The sequence below is a fragment of the Lagopus leucura genome, unplaced genomic scaffold (assembly GCF_019238085.1).
Source record: "Lagopus leucura isolate 7727_CA_CO unplaced genomic scaffold, USGS_WTPT01 Super-Scaffold_100001, whole genome shotgun sequence".
Taxonomy (NCBI): Eukaryota; Metazoa; Chordata; class Aves; order Galliformes; family Phasianidae; genus Lagopus; species Lagopus leucura.
Genome location: NW_024962262.1, coordinates 58,907,756 through 58,930,131, shown reverse-complemented (window position 1 = coordinate 58,930,131; position 22,376 = coordinate 58,907,756). Strand labels below are relative to the sequence as shown.

Below are 22,376 nucleotides of genomic sequence, written 5' to 3'. Positions count from 1 at the left end.
GTGACCTTGACAACAACAACAAAAAAGGCATTTTGGAAATTCAACCCAGGAAGAAACAACATCCCTGATACCTTGGAGGTGCCCACCCTCAAGTCAGCAGGCAAGCATTGCTTCTGTAGGAGAGATGCAGCCCAAGTCTGCTGCATTTTCACCTGGCAACCCTCCTCAGGGTTACATTACACAGCACACATTCCAGGTATGTTGCCATTGCCTCACACAGGTTGGCCCTTCCAGGGCTCCCAGTCTCATTTGCTCTAGGAGCACACACTTTTTGACTTCTGTATTAAAAGTACTGTTGGACACCAACATTGATTAGGTATTTTATAAAAATCACTGTTTTCAGCAACCAAGTGTCAACACTGACTATACCTTGCTAACCAAAGCCTATTTGCAAAATAAATTAATGCTGTGCTCCAGGTTGCAAAGCTCATTTTGTTTAGTTCCAACAGTGTACAGCATTAGATGAAGCAGGAAAAATAAATCAGAAAATATGTTTTCTTGCCCTGATTGTTTGACACAGTCCACAGTTTCAACCCTGACCCAGTGTTCTTCAGTTCTGAAGATCTGTGGACTAATTCATGGCCAGTGAGTCAAGCAGGAAAATCAATCACTGGATCTGTAGTACATTTTATCTGCAAATAGAAAAGGCTTGGATTTTGCCTTTTTTTCCATACACAATAAAATACCACCAGTTGCAGAGAGTCTTGAAAGAAATTAAAAGGCCTGAGTAAGTCTAGTAAATGAAGATATTATACTTCAAACATATGGATAAATAGATACATAATATGCATGTACATATATCTACGGATGCTAGAAATCCAGCTAAGATTGCCCTGCTCAAATTCTGTTAAAGATCACGGTTGCATAAGCTCAGTGCTTCCCTTGCTCCCCTGCTCTTCACCTTGCTGGAGTCACAAGGCTATTTTTTTTTAATGGAAGAGGAAAAAGAAAAAATGGAAGGAGAATTTTGAAAACAATCTTTTTTCTCAATCCCATTTGCCACTTTTCTATCTGTAAGATATGAAGGGAGGCACTAGTGCATGGTTGACTGAAAACAATCTTTTTCTTCAATAATGCATGGAGGAAGTATTTTTCTTCCACAAAGGGCAGGCATCATAACTATGTTCTAAGGTGAGGAGAGAGCTCAGGTAGCCACAGAAGTGCTATTAAACATCAGTGTATGACTCCAGCTGCAGTGTTCTCCCGAAATGAGAGCAAGCTCCAATGCTACAAGTCCAAGTGGTGCTTTTTCAGCATATGTTCCTGCAGTGATAGCTGGGGGTCTGAATAACAGCTCCTCTCTGAAACCTTCATCCTCCAAACACTAGGCAAGCTTCATTTTTTTCATGAAAGCATTTCAAGGTCTCCTCTTCTCCTTGTTCAAAGTGCACCAGGCAGCATTTCTACCAGCCCATTTTGGCTGAAAATGAAAGTTTGCTCACCATCCATCTTTTCCTGTGAGAGTCCTACTCTTATTGAACTCCATGGTCCCCCATGGGTGCAAGCATGGCACAAATGAGGGGACAGAAAATTAAGCTCTGCCAAACCAATGCTGGAATGGGGACTGCAGCATAAACACACATCCCTAGACAAAGAATGAACATCTTATTAATGCTTATTAATGCTGTTGTGGAGGCAGAAGTGCCAAAACCAGGGGCAAGGACAGCCTGAGTAAGGAAAGCATCCGCTGTGCACAGGTTGCTCAAGAAAGGCAATGGTCAAATAAGGAGAGAAACTATACTCTGCTAGGCCCAGGACCCACTCATAGTTGTTTTGTGTGAGGCATGTGGCTGCCAAACAACAGGAAGCCCAGCATTAGAAATTCAGATGATAAATCCTTCCAAATGGAACCCATGCATTACTGTGCTTTCTGTCTGTTCTCCTGTTACAAAGCACTGGAGCCACAAAACTGCTCTCAGATCCCACGCACCTATAGCAAACTAGCTCCTCTTTGAATTCAATTTCAACAGGTATTAAAGAGAAGGGATTTCTCTTTCAGCTCATGTTAGTATTTTCATCCATTTTGGAATTTGTCTATCATTTTTATCTTTTGATTTAGAAATGCTAATAAAGATTGATGGCCTCCCTGAGGAAAAACAGGTGAGGAGATAGCGCGAGTTGAGTTATATCATCCCAATAAATCTTCTTTTCAAAACAAACACAGCTTTCTCTTCTTGCAAAATACTGTTCTTAAAAGACCATCCTTGTTTTTTAATAAAGAAGAAGGTCTTTCAACTGAGTTAGCGATTAGCAAATGAATATGGCAACTAACCAAGATACTCGGGCCTGTAGCTTTAGTCATTTGTCAGATTAATACGTATAAATGAAGGATTCTGTAGTCTTTACTTACAACGGCTGAAGTCATCAGGATTAGATGGCACAATTGGGAATGGCTGAAGCACTGAACCCAGAGAAACAGGGAGGGCAAAGAGAGAAACTGAAGAGAAATGAGCTCACAGAATGCACGCACATAAGGACACTGCTGCCTGCAGCCTTATTTGAGTGGTGAGAGATGTAGAGAAATAAGAGTTCCAGAAACAGCTTATAAAAATAATTAGTGGCATGAAAAGATCTACAGATGGAGAGAGACTGAAGAGGGCTGATGTGTTTAATTTAGATATAAGGGCACATGAAAGAGGTACACAAAGTAATGAATAGCACAGAGAAAGAACTCCAGGATTCTTTAATTATCCAGCTTTGTAATGCAAGAACAAGTGGGTATTCAGAGAAATTAGACCAATTCCATAGTGTTCCCAGGCAATGCACAGGTAACCCGCAGAGCTGCTGGACAAGTCTCATCACTGATTATGAGAATTTTAAAAGAATTAAAAAAAAAAAAAAAAAAAGCAGAAAAAGCAAGCTCAATTGATAATAGCATGTGCAATAATAACATACAGAGTGAAAAAAAAACAACACATAAGAGCTAGAAATGCTGATGATTCAGGGAACCTGATGAAAGCGATCCTGCTTTCTCTGGGATAAAGCTCCATGTGTGGGCAGTTGTTACTACTTCTACTACTGTATTTCTTGCACTTTTTGCTCAAGCCATCTGGTACTCGCTATGGCTTTTCTGATCAAAACTACTTTCCCGAGTACACTTTTCCCATTTCAGTGTAGGATTGCCGTGAGGTGCATAGGAAAAATACCATTTACACCTCCCAAGAGCTGTCTGTACCAGAGAGGCTGTGTGAGGAGATGGGCAGACGTGCTGCACCCTGCCCATGCCGGCACCTGGGAGCAGGGAGCCTTGATACAAGCCAGGCCATATGCGACGGGACAGCTTTTGCCTCCAGAGGGCAGAGAAACGTTGATGGAGACAATAGGCCAGCTTTCTGGGACTGTCTACAAGCCCGCTTGTCTTTGAGAGCTACCTCAGAGAGGGGAAGAAAGACAGAAAAAAGCGCGGCCGTGATTCATGAGGGTGTGCAGCTTTGTCTGCCTGAATAATGAGCTAACGGTTGGCCTTGCTGACAGCCCCACAGCCCCTCACAGACCCTGTGCTTTGTTCCCAGGCCCTGCTCTGGCATCGCCTGAGCGAGTTCATCTGTCTCGGCAGCGTGCCGTAATGATAGCGAGGGTTAAATACCACTTGCACGGAGGTACAAAAGGCCGGTATCGTTTTATGGGAGGCCAGACAGATGGTTTGTATAATTCCAGTTCTCACAGAGCTTTTCTTTTTTTTCTTTTTCCAACTGCTATTTCTTTCTAGACTGTCCCCTTAAAAAAAAAAAAAACTTTTCCCTCTAAGTTAAATCTCCCACTGGAGAATGCCAGCATGGCTCCAATTATCAGTGGCAGCATTCAAAGCTAAGTTCACAGTCAAACTCAGACCAAGGCTAAGGATCCAAGGCACCAATTCTTACAGAAGTCATAGAATCATAGAAGCACCAAGGTTGGAAAGAGCTCCAAAAATCACCCAGTTCAACCACCCACCTACCGCCAGTACTTCTTTACTAAACCATGTCCCTTGGTACTGAACCAATAAGGACAAGATAGATACGCTGTTTTGTGCCTCTCCTGCTAGGATTTGTCAGGTGTATTTCTGTGTTTTTTCCCCTTTAGACACTATTGCTCTACCTTTCTAAGAGCTCCCAGATAAGAACATCTGTTTTCAAATAATCTCACTGCTGCTCTAGAGTTTCTACAGTCTACAATGACATAATCAGCTGCTTTTTATTAGCTTGGTTGTTTGTGCAACAGCGTTGGTGAATGTTCCTCCATTCATCGCTGCACGTCAAGCAACTGGGGCAGATCCAGTAGCAGAAGTGTTCAGCGTTTGCCAATTCTGATACATCAGCACTAAGGAACAGCTAAATCATGTTTCCCTTGCCTGAGTAGGCAGCCGCTGAAGACAAAACATACACACTTGTTTACCAAATCTTCTTTCCTCCACTTTTCAGCAGCTAAAAATTCAGATGAAAACTAAGTGAACATGCAAAGTGCAGTTAAATGACCCTTCCCCTTTCTCCCTCATTTCCCAAGTTGGGAGTTCTTTTCCAAGAAGATTCCAGCATCACGAGTACAGGATCAAGCTGATACATGAGGACTCCTGTAAACATATTCTACACTATTATGAACACTTTTGTAAAGCTCTGAAAAACCAATCTGGAAACTCTCGGGATTTCTTGTGGAGTGCGAGCCAAATCTGTCACTTGCAGAGAGCTGAGGGGAGGTGCAGAGCAAAGCCAGGCCCAGATAGACTCTATGTTGTAGGTTCCTCACCTCAGCTCTCTGCCTAAAGTCTTTGGTGCACGACATCCTGTTGAGGATGGAGGGAAGACACTGGATCATAGAATCACAGAACTGTTCAAGTTAGAAGGGATTCTTAAAGGTCATATAATCCAACTCTCCTCCAATGAACAGGGAAACCTACAGCCACATCAGGGTAATCAGAGCCCCATCCAGACCTTGAGTGTCTCCATGGATGGGGCACCCACCACCTCTCTGGTGTCAGTTATTCAGTATACATCATTCTGCAATCCATAGGAAAGGCAGGAGCAAAAATGGTAGCTGCAAGTCCAGGGAGTGCCACAGGAGCCTCCAGGGATCACAACGGAGCAATTTCATCTTTCCAGTGATGTGTGTGTTACCACATCTCACTAAAGGCAAGTGAGATCTGTCCTCTTTATAAGTCCTCACAGCAGCTCAGAGCACTGGAATTGCTGCCTATCCTCTTAGAGGCTCAATGAAAAAGAATAGTACTTGAAGCTTTTAATCATGGCACCTCGAGCTCTTAAATGCTTCAAAGACTGGATTATAGAGAGGTACACAAAAGAACTAGAAAATCCTACAGAGTCTGGTCTGATCTCGGACTGTACATTTAGTAACTACCCCTTTGACAGCACTATCCTATCTGATCTGATTTCAACTCTCTGCAGTGGCTGGATGTGGACAAGCCACTTGGCTGCTGTGAAGAAGCTCTGTGTGATGGAACTGAAGGAGTGCTTTAGCAAAAAGCAGGTCTCAATTTGTCCTACGGTGCCTGATGACCTTACAGATTAAAAGCAGTTTTGACATGTCCGGACCAAAGCACCATTGCTGTCCCCGCTGGAACCAAAAGCACCTTGTAATCATGCCACATAATGACAAGTTTTATAATAAGCCTTCCCCTCCACCAATCTCCCACTGTAAATTTAAGAGTGGGAATCTTCACAAACACCACATGGACACATCCCAACCAAAATGAACAAAGCTGTAGATCCGGGTTGAAAAGGTAAGGGGGATCTAATTACACTTTACAAGCCACCTGCAGATCTTGAGTAAATGACTATTTAACTGAATCATTCTTCTAAAATGTTCTTTAAAAAAAAAAGAAAAGAAAAAAGATACTGCCTCATTATGGTTTCTTTGATCCTTTCCAACATAAGCAGTTACACACAGAGAATGCAGTTTTGCTTCCCTGGGCCCTTCTCTGTTTGTTTCCCGTAGCATCAACCTGCTCCAGCAGGCAGTCCCAGCTTCTGCCACAGCACCGCTAATGCTGCCTGCGACTTCTGTTAAACACACAGCAGTTATGATTAAGTACCATCGGCATTACTGATGAGGTAGGGCTCCTTTCATGGCTGGGCAAGACTAAATAAATTCTAATCTCAGAGTGGTCACAACAAAGAACTACTACAGCAAGGCATCACTTATGACTACTCCTGTCTCCGAGGGTTTTGGGGAAGGGCGAGCCTGCCCTGGCCAGCACTGCTCAGGAATCCCAACCAAATTGAATGTTCCCCTGAATCCTTTTATGCTGTAGCATCTCTTTCCTGAGAGACTTCATATATATATGATCATTTAAATACTCTTGTACAGGTTAATGGTACCTATACTGCCTCTACTGTGCTTATGAGCTATGGAGGAAAAGGGAACATTAGCTTAATAATACAGTAAGGTGACAGTAACAAAGCAAAGCTACAGCTTTCCATAACATTAGATTTACTATATTAAGCTTTTAATACTGTGAAAGATTAACAGTGACAGGCTCTGTTGTAGACTAGCAAAAGCTATCTGCAATCCTTGCAACTTTCACATTAATCACATTTAAACATGCTGCTAACAGACGGGCAGCATGGAGCGCTAGGTCTCTCACGAGCTAGTATTAACAAAAAGCATGTCTAGGAGATCTTGTGGCTTCTACAGTTCAGAGCAACTGCATACACAGACACTTTATTATTGTTTTTGTTGTATATTATCTGTGATTGCTAGTAAAGCTCAAGACAAATAGATGACAGACTTCGGTATAAGTGAGTGGGAAGGGAAAGGGGCTGGAGGGAGAAGAATCAAAATAAGACCACCCACACAAAGTTGCTCTAAGTCCACACTTCACATGCACGATCGTGATTTTTCCACTATACAGAAAAAGCCTTAGACTCTGCAATGCAAGTTTTCCTCCAACACCACTACCCACACAACCCCTTTTCCAAAGCCCAAGCTGTGAAAAGTGCAATGCCAGGCACCAGCCCGGTTGGACAGATAATGAAAAGCTATCCTCCCCTTTCATTAGTGCAGATGTCAAGCTCAGCTGGTTCTTTCTGAGTGAAGTTGAGTGCTCCTGAAGAGAACTACAGCATTAGCACTCGGCATCCAGACAGAACACATCAGACATTTATTAAACTTCCCAGCACCATTTTTTTTTTTAATTAAACCAAGTCCCATGGTACAACCTCATCCTTACATGACTGTAATTAACCAGGACGTGTTGTCTCTAACACAGAAAAGCTCACTCTCCTCTACAATCCAGGACTCAAAAGAAAGGTTGGTAAGTGCAAACTTTGGGTTGGTACTCAAGGGGCAAAACATGTGGCTCTCAGCAACAAGAAATCCTGCTTACGAGGGAGGAATGGAATATCCCACTTAGAAATAGTACCTTCATTAGGTGGAACAGCACCAGAAACTGGAAGTATTTGTCCACTAAGGACCAAAACACTCTTGATGTGGGAAATTTTCAGCCCTGCAAATTGTTCATCATTACAAAGCAGGTCTGTGTGCCTGGGGTACCTGCACATTATCCACCACCAGACAGAAAAACCCATCCCATCCTCACTGCTTGTGTGATATCACCTCCGAGAAGGCCACAGAACCAAGCAACAGAGGCCTGCAGACCTGACAGCATTACTTACTCCACTCCCTTTAACAGAAGTTAAAAGACTCTTCCAAGCATACAATCCAGAAACTTTCTCTGTTCAGGAGTAAGACCCACCTTACAATGGGATGGATTGCCTCAAGTTTACATTGTTAAAGCTTTGTGATCTGAATCCCACTAATAACCTTCACCCAAGCTTATATGGGTCACCAGGAGATGAATCCAGGTCTTCTCAGCACCAGTGTCTTAGTTGCTGGGCCCTCCTGCTCAGCTCCTGCACAGCTGACTCTAACAGGGGAGGGACTGAGCACCATGTTGGAGCTGGGTCTCCTCCTGACATCTCCCAGCCACTTACACATAGCCACTAGCCCACCCAAAAGCCACCTGCTATGTGTTCACATAAATTAAGCAGTAGGCACAGAGGCCATTAGTAGAAAAAAATGTTGTCATTTCAGTGTGGTTTTCTGAAATGTCAGGAGGTCAGCCTTTCTGTGGGGCAGCAGGCTTATTCTGGGGGATGCAGTGGTATTGAAAATGTTTCAGAAGCTCTGTCCTGTTGAAGCATTGCTGCCTGTGAGCAAGTTTCAGCTTCGCCCAGGCCTACGGAACCTGCTCTAGCAGAGGTAATCATGCCACACGAGGCACACACAGGAATTCATCACTGCTCCATGATGGAAAACTTCCCTGGCAGTGAAAAAAGAGATGCTGGCCTGAACACCCTCCCAGGGTGGCTCTTCTGGGATCCACACAACTGTTCCCCTCCCATGCTACCACATTGACACAGCCCCTTGGAGGCTGAGATGCACCAGAGAGGGCCACACCACCACCTTATATTCTTGGCTATCAGAATGTTAAATTATATACCAAGTTCTACAGCCTGAAAGAAAAAAAAACAGTAAGCACTTTGACACAGCAGATGCATCTTGGACTAAGAAGTACTGAAGTGTTGGCCAAAGTTTGACTCAGCCAGCTCCAGACTCCCATGCTTGAGCATTTAATTCAGAATTCAGCTCTAGGGCTCTGTCCATCTGGCTCATGCCGCTAGAATCAAGAAGCTGCAGCAAACAAGGTGAGCATGTGCCAACTTCTACTGAGACTTATTTAACAAGCCTAAAGTTGGACTTTTTAAAAAAAAGAAACAGTGGAGAGATTTCTGTGCAACAATAAATATGAGTATAAAACACTCCTTCAGTGAATCTGCAAACTACATTGTAGGCTCGCATCGCTTTACCTTTCACTTTCACATCTGTTCTCTTGGAAGGATTAATTTCATGAACTAGGTTAAGGTTTTCTATATTTTTATTTTTCAGCCCTCCCTGTAATATAGCAGAGGCAATTCAAAAGCAAAGCCACTCCTTTACTCCTCCAAGTCAGAATAATACGGACAATAAAACAATATAATTCCCACAGACTCAAGCAAAATGTACCCCACTTCTGGGGTATGATCACCCCCTACATCCAATAGAAGAGTTTCTATCAGTATCACCACAATTCCTCAAGGCAAGACTAAACTTCCAGTGGGAGAGGGAGGGGAGGAGGAGAAAGTGAACTCTACCACAGGGTCCCTTTGGATGAAGACACAAAGTTAAAGGGAGAAAGAACAAGACACATCCATTACCTTCAACTGCTAACTTTGCCATAGGAACTGTATTAATGGAATCTCCCTCTGTTTTCAGCATATTGCAGCTGATATAGCTGCAGAATTTCTTCTCACCTCTATTAAGCTTTTCTAGGCTCAATGACCAATGTTTTCTGGCCGAGCATCTTCACTGATATTTATTTCTTTTTCACCTCTGTGTACATAGATACATTAAAAAAAAATGTTTTTCTTCCAGTGGCACACAGAATTTTGAGGAAGGAGATACTGTCCAAATCTCTTGTATTCCAACTACTGTTAAGAACGGTCTGCATGAAGGTGGGCACACTCATCTTTTTTATGGCAGCAGAATCCTTTAGTCTCGCAGTCCAAACTGTTGTTTATCAAGTCAAACCTACAGCCAATCAGGAAGTCCAATCCAGAAAGAGAAGAAAAAAAATCACCCTGAACTGCAATATTTTGCATTTACCTCTCATTTCCTTTAACAAATTTCCATTCTGCTGGGTTGTTCAGCACAGCACTTAGGAACAAGCAGATAAATGAAAAATACTTCTAATCTACATTAATAATTTCTGTTAAGTTCCACTTGGACAATTTCATAAATGAATAGCCACATTATAGCTATGGAAGATAGTTGTAACCCATTCATTCACTTGCAGACCCAACGCTCTTCAAACAGAGGTTATTTCTACTTTATATTGCAGGCAGATGATTTTATTGTTGGACCTGATAGAGAATTACCCAGTGAATTTTGCATGTATTGACAGAGGTCCTTAAAATGCCTATAGTGTAAGCTGGGTACGTAGCCTGGGTCCAGCAGGGACACCCAGAGCAGTGTGCCAGAATCACATCCAGAAGGCTGTCAGAGATCTCCAAGGAGGAGACTGCACAACCTCTGTGGGCAGCCTGTGCCAGCACTCCACCACCTACACTATGAAGAACAGCTTCCTGATGAAGTTCCAAATCTTGAGTGAGAGCCTGGTATGCCTAGCCCACCCCACTCTCCTCTCAGCCAGGCCTCTCAGCCTTGGCCTCTCTCCTCTCCACAGCTGACCCCCAGTCAGGGCTGCAATCCTGGCTTGCCTCCCAGGTACTGCAGCAGGCTTCCTCCGAACGGATCAGGCCTAGAGCACCACAGCACGGAACATCTCCAGCACAACAAGCGCCTGGTGCAATGCAACTGCACACCAGTTCATAGAGTACAGCTATCTTATCACCGCCCTACCGATCTGCTGTATGGGGATGGTGGCGCTGCTGGCAGACAGCAGGTGTGTTAGGGCTGTATTCAGGGCTACAAAGATGGTAATGGGACTAAAGGGTCTAAAAGTGAAGATGAATAAGGAGCAGTTGAGGTCCCTTAGTTTATTCAGCTCAGAGAAGAGGCTCCCCACGTCAGTGGGCATGGACGCAAGCTGCCGGAGTTCAGGGAGCATTTGGACAACACTCTCAGACATCGGGTTTGATTTCAGGTGATGCTGTGCAGAGCCAGGAGTTGGACCCTATGATCCTTGTGGACCTTTTCAACTTGGGATATTCTATGATTCTATGATATGTCATATGATCTGTACTGGTGCTTAGGCAGTCCCACGCATGCGGCCCACAGCCCTGCCCTCAGCATGTCAGCTGGCCCAACAGTGAGCAAGAGTGAAACTGGAGACATCTGCATCCCAATCACTGTTGCTCTGGCCACTTGTGCTTAAAGAGGGATGGCTCACAGGCTGCACGTGCTGATTCACAACAGCTGGGCAGCCACGTCCTAACAGTGACAGAGAGCTAACAGCATATCTTCAGTGGGTTCTATGGTGGGTGCCTATGAGTTCTTCATTAAGAGGATGCTATCTAGAACACAGCTTATCTCGGCACTGAAGTGGATTCAAGGCTGTGGTAGTCATAACAGAGGCCAAAAAATATTGCTGAAATCAGGAACTATGGTACATACTTCAGGCTACTAGGAGAGCAATTACAAGAAGATTGCCATAGAATATACTTCAGCTAGAGTGCAATTTCAAAGTAAAGGAACTTAGAATAGTGATTTTAATGAGCCAGCCATAATGAATGCATTTATAACGTCTATTAAAAGCAGGTTATGTTTGGGGGAAGGGAGGTTAATTAAAACTTAGCAGGTTATCAGTAGTTTATTAACTGAACAAGACAGTACCACATTAAAGATAATCAATGGAGAATAAACCACAGCTATAAAAATTAATACTGTTCATTCTTACGATGAGAGGAGGTTGCCTTCAGTGATAAGACAGAGGTAAAGGCATAGGTGCATCCCTCACAAAAAAAGGAACAGGGTATAGGATGTCCTAAAAGGAAAGTCATTCAAGGCATAAGTTTTTTTTTTAAAAAAAAAAAAAACCTAAAATTGCAAAGACATCATCAGTAATTCTAGAGGGGAACAAGAAACACGAACATGCAGTTCTGCAAGCAGCGGAACTAATGAAGCCTGGTTTTCTCCAGCTTTTATGTCATGCAAAGGACTGACTTTCACATTGAAGAAAATGTGAGCTCCAACTGGAGCGCTTTTTTTTTATTGGTTTGGAGCATTTATATGGGATTCTTTCCCCAGTGGAGTTTCTAGTGTCTAATAAAGAACAAGCCCTTTCTTCAAATGCAGCAGTAATAGCCTGTTCTTTCCCTTACCTGTCAGCATCTTTTATGATTCCTACCCTGTGGCAATGCAGTTGAGATTGTAGTTGAATAACAGATATAAAGTTTCTAAAGTGGTTGGTGTGAGATATATAGGTATGCCTACCCACTCCCCTGCTATACATGCAGAGTGTGCTATTGTTTCAATAGGAAACCAGGTTAAAAATGGTATTGTCAGAATAATCCATCCCATAGGGAAAGTTTAGCTTTGGTGTGCTAACTGTGTGCAAGACTTCAGGCAATCTGCCATGCTGACCAAGACTTCAGATTGCTGCAGCAATACTTGACCTAGGGGAAAGAGTGAACCCAGGAGAGAAAACAAGCTATCTTAAGCATGCTGGGACAGGAGCCCATAAAATGATGTTAAAACTGTTGGGCTAAAGGAAAGCCAGGAGAATGTGGAGGAGGGAAAAAAATAAATAAATAAATAAAGAAGATGCCTGCATTCAAAACTTGAGCCGTGCTGAGCTAAGTAGCTTCCAGGGTAAGATACGGTCACATGAAAGCCAATGGTCAATCCTTGAGATACTTATCTGTTTTTGAGGAATCACTGTACCTCTCTTGACTATCCTCCCTCACACAACACTTCACCAAAGGTCTCTTCAGCAAAGAAAGGGCCATGCCAAGAACTTCCTGCAAGTCAGCAAACAAATCTTAGGAGGGTAAGGGGAGATGGAGCTGGGGAGTATCCTTTCTTAGGACCCACTCTGATTTGCGTAATAAGTATTTAATCATCTCTAATTAATCTCTCATTTCACTTAAATCACACCTTATCATAGCAATCCAAAGCCTGTGCAAAGTGAGGTATTTTTCAGCGTACCCCACATAATTCATGCCTCAAAATGTCCTGATTCTGCAGCCACAGAAAATTACACGTGGCTCTGAAGGATCACTGCCTTTTCCCTCCAACGTGCCCTCCCTCCAGACCCACTTAAGGGCCTTTTCAAACACCAGCAAGCTAGCAAAAAAAAAAAAAAAAAAAAAAAAAAAAAGTCAGAGAAGGCAGAGGAAAAGCTGTAGAGGCCAGAGCAAGCTATACATGTTTATAGCACAAATACACCACTCTATGCTCATTCTCCTTAATCACGTGTACACTCAAGCAAGAAAGCTCCTCCAAACTTTCTCAGGGACTCAGCCTGAGTGGCTGTAGTTCAAAGTCCAGCTGTAAAGAAAGTGAAAACCATAGCGGCTTTGTAAGAATTACAGTGATCCTATTAAAAAAAAAAAAAGAAAAAAAAGCCATTCTCTGCTGGGACTTCACATGGCAGAGCCACACAGCTCCCGTTGAATCTAGCAGCATTTCAAGCATAGAAGTCCTGATGTAATTAAGCCACAGGCTTAATTAGGTTCCATCACTACTGCTTTTTTCCTGCCTTCAGCCAAGAAGGTATATGAAAAGATTGTCCAAAACAGATACTGCAATTTAAAGTCTCAAGTTCAGAACACAGTGGGTATATATCTACTATAAAATCTACCCTAAAAACATGCCTGTTGTTAAACTGAGCAGCACATTAGAAGTGGTTAGATATAATGAAAATGGAAATGGAAAGTATTCTGGGGAGATACTTCAGCTAAAAACAGCACACACTGTATGCTATCTTTTATTTTAATCATGCTCTAAGCCCTGCCTTTTTGAACTTTTTACAAATTCTGCTATCTCCCTTTGCAGTTAGTTACATATTGGTATATAAATTCAAAGACGAGAAGCAATTAGGAATGAAGCTAAGACTCCCTCTCTTGATGCTAATACATCAAAGGAAGTGAAAAAACTCCCCCCACACGCACACTCAGTAATGCAGAAGGCTTTTGCTCTTCACATCCTAATAGCTCAAGCAGTTCCAGTGGAGAGTCTGATGTCAGACTCTGATTACGTGGAGATGCCAAGCGATTGGAAAGAACAGCTTTTGAAAATCCCAGTTCTCTGACTCAGAAGACCACACAGCTGCACAGCAATACTTTCAAAACGCAAGTGTGCATTATTCTCATGAGCTGGTCATATTTTTTTCTACTTTGGACATCGTAACACTGCTTTTATGAGTTCCCTGTGGGCCTCTGATTTGGGTACAATACATCTAGGTATTTGTGAAGGAAATGTGTCAGATTAGGGGCTTTTCAAACAGCCAGATCTGCTTCACTATCCAGTTTGGAGAGAGGAAGAGCCAGTCTGCCTTTCAGCAGCCATTCTTAACAGGGTAAGAAGAGGCTGTGGCTGGACTGTGCCATGTTTTCTCCCTACCTTTTCACATCTGTGCCAGACCTGCCATAATCTGATCCTTGACATTTAAGCCAGAGAACAAGCAAACCCATTGAAGAAATGTCAACAAAACCTGCTTGTGCAGAACCAGAAGAGAAGTTGGGTTGGTACTGTTATGCCTGGTTATTTGTATTTCCTCACCACAGATCCTCCCCTCATTCCAAGGACATTTGAGAATTATGTGGTAGCTTTTTGGAAACACTCCAGGCCCCTCATCTTTCATAAAGGGAAACTACTATCTTTTATGTACGTGGATAAACAGGTGAATGACCTTCTCATGACCTCAGGAAGCTATAAGGATCCACTTATTTCTTAATCTCCAGATCTCTCAGGTATCAGCAGGGGAACTGACCAGAAGTAGGAATGACACCATTTTTTTCACCACATACTTATCTCACATCTCCATACATACACATTGAATTACAAAAGATCTTCAACAGAAGCACAGAGTTTTAAGAGAGTTGCATGATATTCAGTCATCAGATCCGCAGTAAGTGTAAGTCTCTTACCTGATTTCATTTTCTCTGCAGTCTTACTCCTGGGTAAAGGAGATCTAATTGGTCTTAAAGGAGTTGTGTTATTTCTACCTGAATTTCTAATAAACTCACTGGAGCTCCTTGTTTGGCTACTGAGCGTGAGCCAGACAAAAAGTCCCACTAGTGGCTATGATACTGCTCAGCTATATAGCTGCAGTGAGATGGGAGTCCAGCTTTGGGAGTATTCGGACATCAGATCTTTGTCTAGAAGGCTCTCTAACTAAGCAATCATTTCAAACCTGTTGCATCAATTTAAGTATTGTTTATGGGATGAAAAATAACTACAGAACAGGTAGTACTACACCAGTGGAAGACCAAGTAATGAAATTCAGCAAAAATTCCTAAAGATTTACATCTGTTTAACGGTTTCAGAGGAAAACCACATCTGCTTGCTATTCAGCTGTTACAAGGTTATGCAGGTTAAGTTAGTTAGTTAAGTCTCCCTGAGCACCGAGTTCTCAGAGCGCTGTGCTGATCTAAATAGGACAAAAGATTTTATCCTTTGCTTTTATCTGCAAAAAGGCCAGAGTCTGCTCTACACAAATCAACTTGACTGAAGGCACCAACCAGCACTTTGAAAACACCCTGCCAAAGCAACCCAACAAACTTCTTCCCCTTACATTCTATCACAACTATACTATCACAAACTAAATAGGTGAAAAAAAAATCTCTTGACCTCAGGCTCCTTAGGGTTTTGCTCTCATGTAAAAGGCCTTCTATCACTACTCTGTAAACAAAGATAAGGAATCTCCCTAGATGGCGGCACTCTTTCTAATGTAATGGGCAAGGTGCAAATGGGATTCTTAAATGAGTGGGTTTTTCTTCCAATGTTGCTTTGTTGTTCCAACAGTAGCAAAAGGTAAACAGAAAAACTAATGGCTTGGCCTCCTGCTCCTGCAGGCTGGGCTAACTTGACATCAGCCCTCTGCATTGAGAAGAAGCCAAGCACTGAGGAAATTTTCCAATTTTCACACACCCACAACTTGTTTTATTTGCATTAATGGGAAAAGTACAGTTAAGTACACCAGGGAATTATATAAAACAAATGAATAAGTAACAACAAGCACAAATAAGTAACAAAACCAAAAAAGCCACACCTGACAAAAAAAAAAAAGCCTTCCTCCACTTCCAACAGGACAGATGAAGCGGCTGTGTTATTCAACTCAGACACAACTCTGAAGATGATTGATCACTGCATCTAACATACAACTCTTTTTTTTTTTTTTTTGAAGGTTTTGTTATGCACCCTATGAGGATTTACCAATTAATATGATTTCAATATACAAAGAGAGCTGTGAATACATTCTTGCACTTCATGTTCCCAAACTACATTAGTGTCTATTTTTAAGTGTAACCACCCTTACACCCAGAAATACTTACGCGCTATAATGCATAAATATGCATATAACTCTATAATGCAGAGTTAAGAGATGGTAGAAATATGTTCTCATTTGTTGCCAGCAGTATTAGAGACCTCTCAGTGCAAATGTATCTAATCTGTGGGGTCTACAGTTGTACCTCAACACAGTAGGAAATCTATGCAATGGAAATTGCACTAAAGATTCCCCAGGATTGTGTGAAGCTGGGATAAAGCACAGCATTTACCTACACAACTTGCATGGGATTGCTTTTTCTCTCAACAAGGCACCTTCTCTTCAAGTCTTACATACCCTCCAGAAGATCTCTGCAAGCACAATCACGTGCAATTACTTTAGGATGGCCTCACTATGTAACCGGGTTCTGAAACAGAAGCACGGGGGGGCAGGGTTCTGGGTTCAGCAGCAACTGAGGTTTCAGTGCTGTAAGCCAAGGAGGAGAGGAGCTGCTGAGCTTTGCATCCAGTGTATGTTTTGTGAAAATGGTAGAATTGCAGCAGAAGATACACGAAAACCTTACAATTGATTAAATGTTTCCCTGCAGTGTTCAAAACCCAAACAGCAGTGCATTATAACCATGTATAAATAAAAAAATGAAAAACCAAACTACCACCACCAAGAAAACAACCATCTAGAAAGCCCAATGAAACAGATCAAAAGCAAAAGTGAAACTATACAGGATGTTTCCGGTAACCAGTTTCAATGAAACAGAATAAATTAATGCACAATCTAAAATAATAAAGGAGCAGTTCACAGTTGTCTGTTTTATCTCAATACCGTCACATCCATAAGGAGGAAAAAGGTTCTGATGACGAGAGTAATATATGGGATGTCCATGTTCCTAAGCAGCTGTATCAATAAATGCAAGCATGTCAGAAAATTGGGAACAGAAAAGTGATGCCATGAAGTCCTTTATGAGACAACTGCTGGAAAGGCCACTGCTTTTAGAAATATTTGCTTCTGGTAACACATTGATGCTTACAGAAAGAAAGCCAGGAATGCATGGAATTCTCAAGGATGCCAAGGGTGCAAACAGGATCTTGTTAACTAGGGCTTTAAGAACCTGCTCTCCGGTCACACTGATTATTCAAAAAATGAGAGGGCTAACACCATCAGTTTCTGTAAAGTAAGATATTCCACTTAGACCACCAGATCTGTAGTCCCCTGGACTGAGAAATCATCGTTCTAAATACAAAAAGAGGCACTCAGCCCCATGTCTACACCGAAATCCAGCACTTCTCCTGCATTCTTGTGCCACCGAGATTATGAAACTGATATCACACTGCTCATTTCTCTTGCTGTTAATAAGAAAACTCTAAGCAACAGCAAGATTGACAACAATCATGTCACTCCCACATGGTTCTGCTTAAGAAGCAGAGCCCGGAGCTGAACAGATGAAAAGTAACAAAGTATTTAGACTGGCAGAAGGGCAAAGCAGTTTGTTCATGAGCTGAGCAGGAAAACATTTCTCACTCTAGTTTCTCTTCCAATCAGAGGGTGGGAAATGACTTCTATTTGCAGGGTGCTAGCTGTCCAGAGGCTTGTAAGAAAGATGAAAGGACCAGCAGCATGTGGGAAGGCAGGAGAGACAGACCTGGTGTTTCTGAAGATGACCTGCCCGTGACTGCCCACAATCCATCCCTTATTGTGCCTAACAAGATCTTCCAAATGCACTTTCTGAACAGTGGCTAAAACAAGAGAGCAATACATAGGTAAATACCCTGAACATCATCTCAGCAGAGCAGTTCAGGCAGCTCTCTTAAAGCAAAGAATATCCAGGCTTGCAAATCTTTACTACTTCAATAGCAACAAAGCTGAGAATGGAAAGGCCTCATGAAAATGACAGCCATACTGATAAGCATTAGTAGAAGCATGCTGTAATCAATTCATTTCAATTTGCTGTTAATAGTTCCTGAACTCAATTGAATGTAACAATAAATAACTTCCAGTGTAAAATATGCTACTGTTTGCAAGAGAGCACCTTCCTGATCTCTTCCCTTGGTATTATGTCTGCAACTACCAAAGACTGGCGCAGGCTAAGGTGTAACCACTGCCTCCAGGAGCTCCCCTGATGGGGCTGCCCAGCATTCCTTTTCCTCACCCAGGCCACCTCTTCATCACAAGGGAGAACCCAGCTTGCTCACAAGGCATGGAGAAAAAAGCCTTCAAATGTCATAGCTCCATATCTAGGGCATGTCTGGTAGCATTATTCTCAAACCACCATGCTGCAGTTGGTGTTACATCAAGAATGTCTCACTGTGCCGAAGTAGCCTGGTCGTTTTAAGCCAGTATTTAAAAAATGCATGGCTAGGCTACACAGCTGTTCTGCTCACATGCTAGCACACAGCACCTCAGCATATACATCAAGCAGCCCAGCATCCCTGGCTACTGGTGCACAGCAAGTTCAGCATGACCATCCCATGTACAGCAGGTGCATACCTACCGCCAACTTATTCCATGTTGCAAAGCCCAAATCTCCAGCTGGTTTTGAGTTAGTGTTAGATGTAGCATGACCGGCCTGCGAGCCTAGTTGTCCTGGGCACCCATGCTTGCTGTTGCTTTGATGAGAATAAAGGAGATTGCAGTGAGGTGGGAGTCGGCCTCTTCTCCCAGGTAATAGTAATTAGACTAGAGGGAAGGGCCTTATAAGTCTCATCAGGGCAGATTAAGGTTGGATATTAGGAAAAAATATATACAAAAAATATATATAAACTATATATACTATGAAAGAGTGATGAGGCAGTGGCACAGGCTGCCCAGGGAGGTGGTGGAGTCACTGTCCTTGGAGGTGTTCAAGGAACGTGTGGATGTGGCACTGAGGGACGTGGTCAGTGGGCACGGTGTGATGGGTTGGTGATTGGACTAGATGGTCTTAGAGGGCTTTTCCAACCTTAATGATCTTGTAACTGGGTGCCATGACTTGAGTGAAACACTGCCAAGAATTGGTTATGTAGGCACAGCATGTCTAAAACAAACATGAGCACAGTCCTGCTGAAAGTAACAATGGAGGAGGTGTCAGCCCAGAAAGGAGAATGCACGCTACCATTATACATTACAGCAAGGATGGCAGCTTCCTGTAAGGCTTTTGTATCTGGTCCTTGGGAATGTTGAGCAGTCCGTGGGCCAGCAGGAGGTGCTGCGGGTGGGTATGGATTTGGAGGATGACAGGCAGATGAGTAGAACAGTGCAGCTCAGCTCCAGGTCCAGCTGAGATGTTCAGATGTAGCATTATGCAAACAGTACAGCACCAGACTGAGAATAAAAGCATCCAGAAGCACGCAAAGAAGCAGACTAACCATGCCCATTGGATGGGGACAGAGCCGTTCCTGTCAAAAGCACGTGCAGCCCAGGGCTGCTCGGAGAGGATAAGGCTGGGTGCTGTGCCTGCAAGTAGCTGTGGGCTGCGGGCAGGATGCACACCTCTGGAGGGCAAACAGCGCTCGGGACAGAGCTGCGCGGAGCTCTTGGTCACCAGACCCGGGGACATCTGCAGCCCTGCTGGCGGCACTGCACCACGCATGCTGTGTGCAGGGTGAGAGAAGGATCAGCAGGCAGCCGAGGCGGGGGTCATGGCCATAAGTCTCTTCCCTCCTAAGGAGAGGAGGGCTCAAATTAAAAAAGAATGATGAAGCGGCAGATCCTGCATATATCATCACAGGGGAAAAGCCAAACTCTCTAATTAAGCACATGACATAACTGCGCTGGTCAAGCGCAAGCAAGGTTTTGCACCGTGATTTGAAAACAAGCTGCACTTGCACGGTTCACAAAGAAAAAAAGCCGTGCGGATTAAAAAGGCTCGGCTCAGCTCTCACACAAATGTACGGGCACAGTTACTCAGCTCAAATGAGAAAGCGACCCGAGGAATTCCATTTCCCAGTCCGTTCCCTCAGCACACCGCCAGCCCTTCCTCTCCCCACAGTTCCCAATCACAGTCCGGCACTCTGCTCTGACTGCACCCCTGTCCTGAAACCACAGGCAGCCTCCGTCAGGCTGAGCTGGAGTTGATGTATGGAACCCTTCCCCAGCAAATTCACCGTGCCAGCTGCCAAGGATCCAGTTTAGATACCTCTGAACGCTTAAGGCTCGACGGTGTTAATAGGCACAGCTCCGCTGATCCTAGAGGAGTTACTTCTATTGCACACCACTCCCAAAAGGCAGTGCAGTGCACGTTTTTTTTTAATGGCACGCTCATTGAAAACGATGAGAGGAAGGCGTACTCTCCCTTACTCCAGCGTAAATTCATCTCCCTGTTCTCACCAGATTCACGGGACTGTGAGGGGACCAGCAGTAGGCAAAACCCGAACCAAATTCCCCACTGAAACCATTGCTGTTTCTAAGGCAGATACGATGAGTGCAGGACCAGCAGCGATCCCTGCTACTCATCACCTCCAGTCCGCAGCCCTACCTATGAGAAAACACTCGGGAGCACTTGGGAAGCGTATGCGTCAGTGAGAGCACAGAATCATTCCGCTGCTGTAAACACGAGCCATGTTCAGCAGAACGCAGCGGATAGGACTGCGCAGCCTGTCACCGCTTTTATGGCTCGGGTGGAGAGGCAGCAGGATTTAAGCACTTATTGCTCAGAACAGAAGTCGCGTATTGCCCTCATCCTTTCCTTCCCCTCCTTTTCCCGCCTCCCCGGCTCGTCGGGCTGCTCTTTAAACAGAACGAAGTCATAAACCAAACTTCCTCATTTTATATGGCTCTGAAAACTGGATAAAGACGCGGCGCTTTGATTATTTCTACTTCAGAGCTTCACGTCTCTATCGGAAAGTCAGAGACACGTCTGAGGGAAAGGCAAACGTGCCCGGGAAGGGGACCGGCAGCAAAGAGAGAAAACCCCGGGGACGGAGCTCCGTGCTCCTTCAGACTCCTCCCGGGCACCCGCAGAGCGGCTCCGGCCCCCTCCCCGGCTGCAGAAGATGCGCCCGGAGAGCCGGGCAGCCGCTCCTTATGTAAGGCGCAAACCACTGACATCATCCCTCCCGCCGGCGGCGCGGCGGCGCTCGGCGGCACCCACCGGCCCGACCCGCGCCCCCCGGCCCCTTCCCACGGGCTCCGCTCCCCGCCGGCGCCCGCCCGCCCCGAGCCGCGGTACTCACGCACTGCCTCCTGCTTGGGGTCGAGGCCGCGCACGGCCCCCTGGAGGCCGGCGATGCGGCCATGCAGCGCCCGGACGCGGCGGTGGGTGCCCTGGATGTCAGCCTCGACCTCTTGGAAGAGGGTACAGGCGTGCCGAGCCACGTCGGAGAGCTGCCGGAGGATCCGCGACAGGGCCACGTTGCTGACGGCGCACAGGTCCAGCACCATCAGCACCGCCGCCTCCCTCTCGCCGCCGGCCGCTTGCGCGCCCTCGCCCGCCGCCCCCGGCTCCTCCGGCGGCGGGTCCCGCGGCGGCGGCTCCGCGCCCCGGCTTTCCTCCAGCACGGAGACGGCGGGCTGCCGCCGGCACAGCCGCTGCGGCTCCACCGTCCGCTTGGCGAACGGCATGGCCGAGCCCTCGGCGCGCGGCTCGCTCGCGGGGATCGCTGCTCCCTTGCCCCGCCGCCCTCACGCACGGCCGCCCATCGCCGGGCTCCGGCTACGCGCCGAGCTCCTGCGTTGCCGCCGGCCGCCGAGCATCCGCCGCTGCCGCCGCGGGGAGCCGGGGAGCATCCGCGCCGCCTCCCTCTCTCCTTCTCTCCCTCCTTCCCTCGCCCGCCCGCACGCCGCGCCGTCCCGCTCCGGCGGCGGGTGTGAAGGGGCGGCCCGAAAACCCGGCGAGAGGAATCCCGCGGCCGCGAGGAGGAGCGAGGCGGCGGGGCGGGGGCGGGGGCGGGCCGGGGCCGCCGCCAGGAGGCGCCGGAGGGCCCGCAGCGCCCCGGGATCCGGAGCCGGGGGCAGCCGTGGGAGACGGCCGCAGCGCCGCGGCCCTGAGGCTCGGGAAGTGCCCTGGGGCGTCTCGCAGGTCTGGAATTCTGGGGTTTGGGGTGGGTCTGCGGGGAGATGGGACTCGAGGATCCTCGGGAGTCCCGTACAGGACGGGGTGTTCCGTGGTCCCACGCGTGGAGCTGCCCTCTGGGAAGCTGTCTTGGGTATTACAGAATCGTAGAATGGCTTAGGTTGGAAGGAACCTGAAAGATCATCGAGATCCAACTCCTGCCGTGGGCAGGGCTGCCGCCCACCAGCTCAGGCTGCCCAGGCCCCATCCAGCCTGGCCATGAGCGCCTCCAGGAATGGGGAAGGTGGGCTGGAGTCAGATGGGAGTGCTGCTTCTGGCACAGTGTCCGAGCTTACTTCTTTGTGGTCCTTGGAGCGAGTTGGCATGAAGTCTGGACTTCTAAATTATTGGTGGTAAGCATGTAGCTGCAGACAGCACAGAAAAAGCTACTGTGGAAGGACAGCCCTTCCC

General features: G+C 45.6%; 1 protein-coding gene across 1 annotated transcript in view; it reads right to left on the bottom strand.

Annotated features, from left to right (window-relative positions):
- The window catches only part of NHS (NHS actin remodeling regulator), a 252,222-nt gene extending 230,747 nt beyond the window's left edge, over window positions 1-21,475 (bottom strand). The window contains exon 1 of the mRNA XM_042866620.1: window positions 21,088-21,475. Coding sequence (XP_042722554.1) covers window positions 21,088-21,475 — 388 coding nt within the window. The remainder of the gene's footprint in view (window positions 1-21,087) is intronic.
- Window positions 21,476-22,376: the final 901 nt, after the last annotated feature.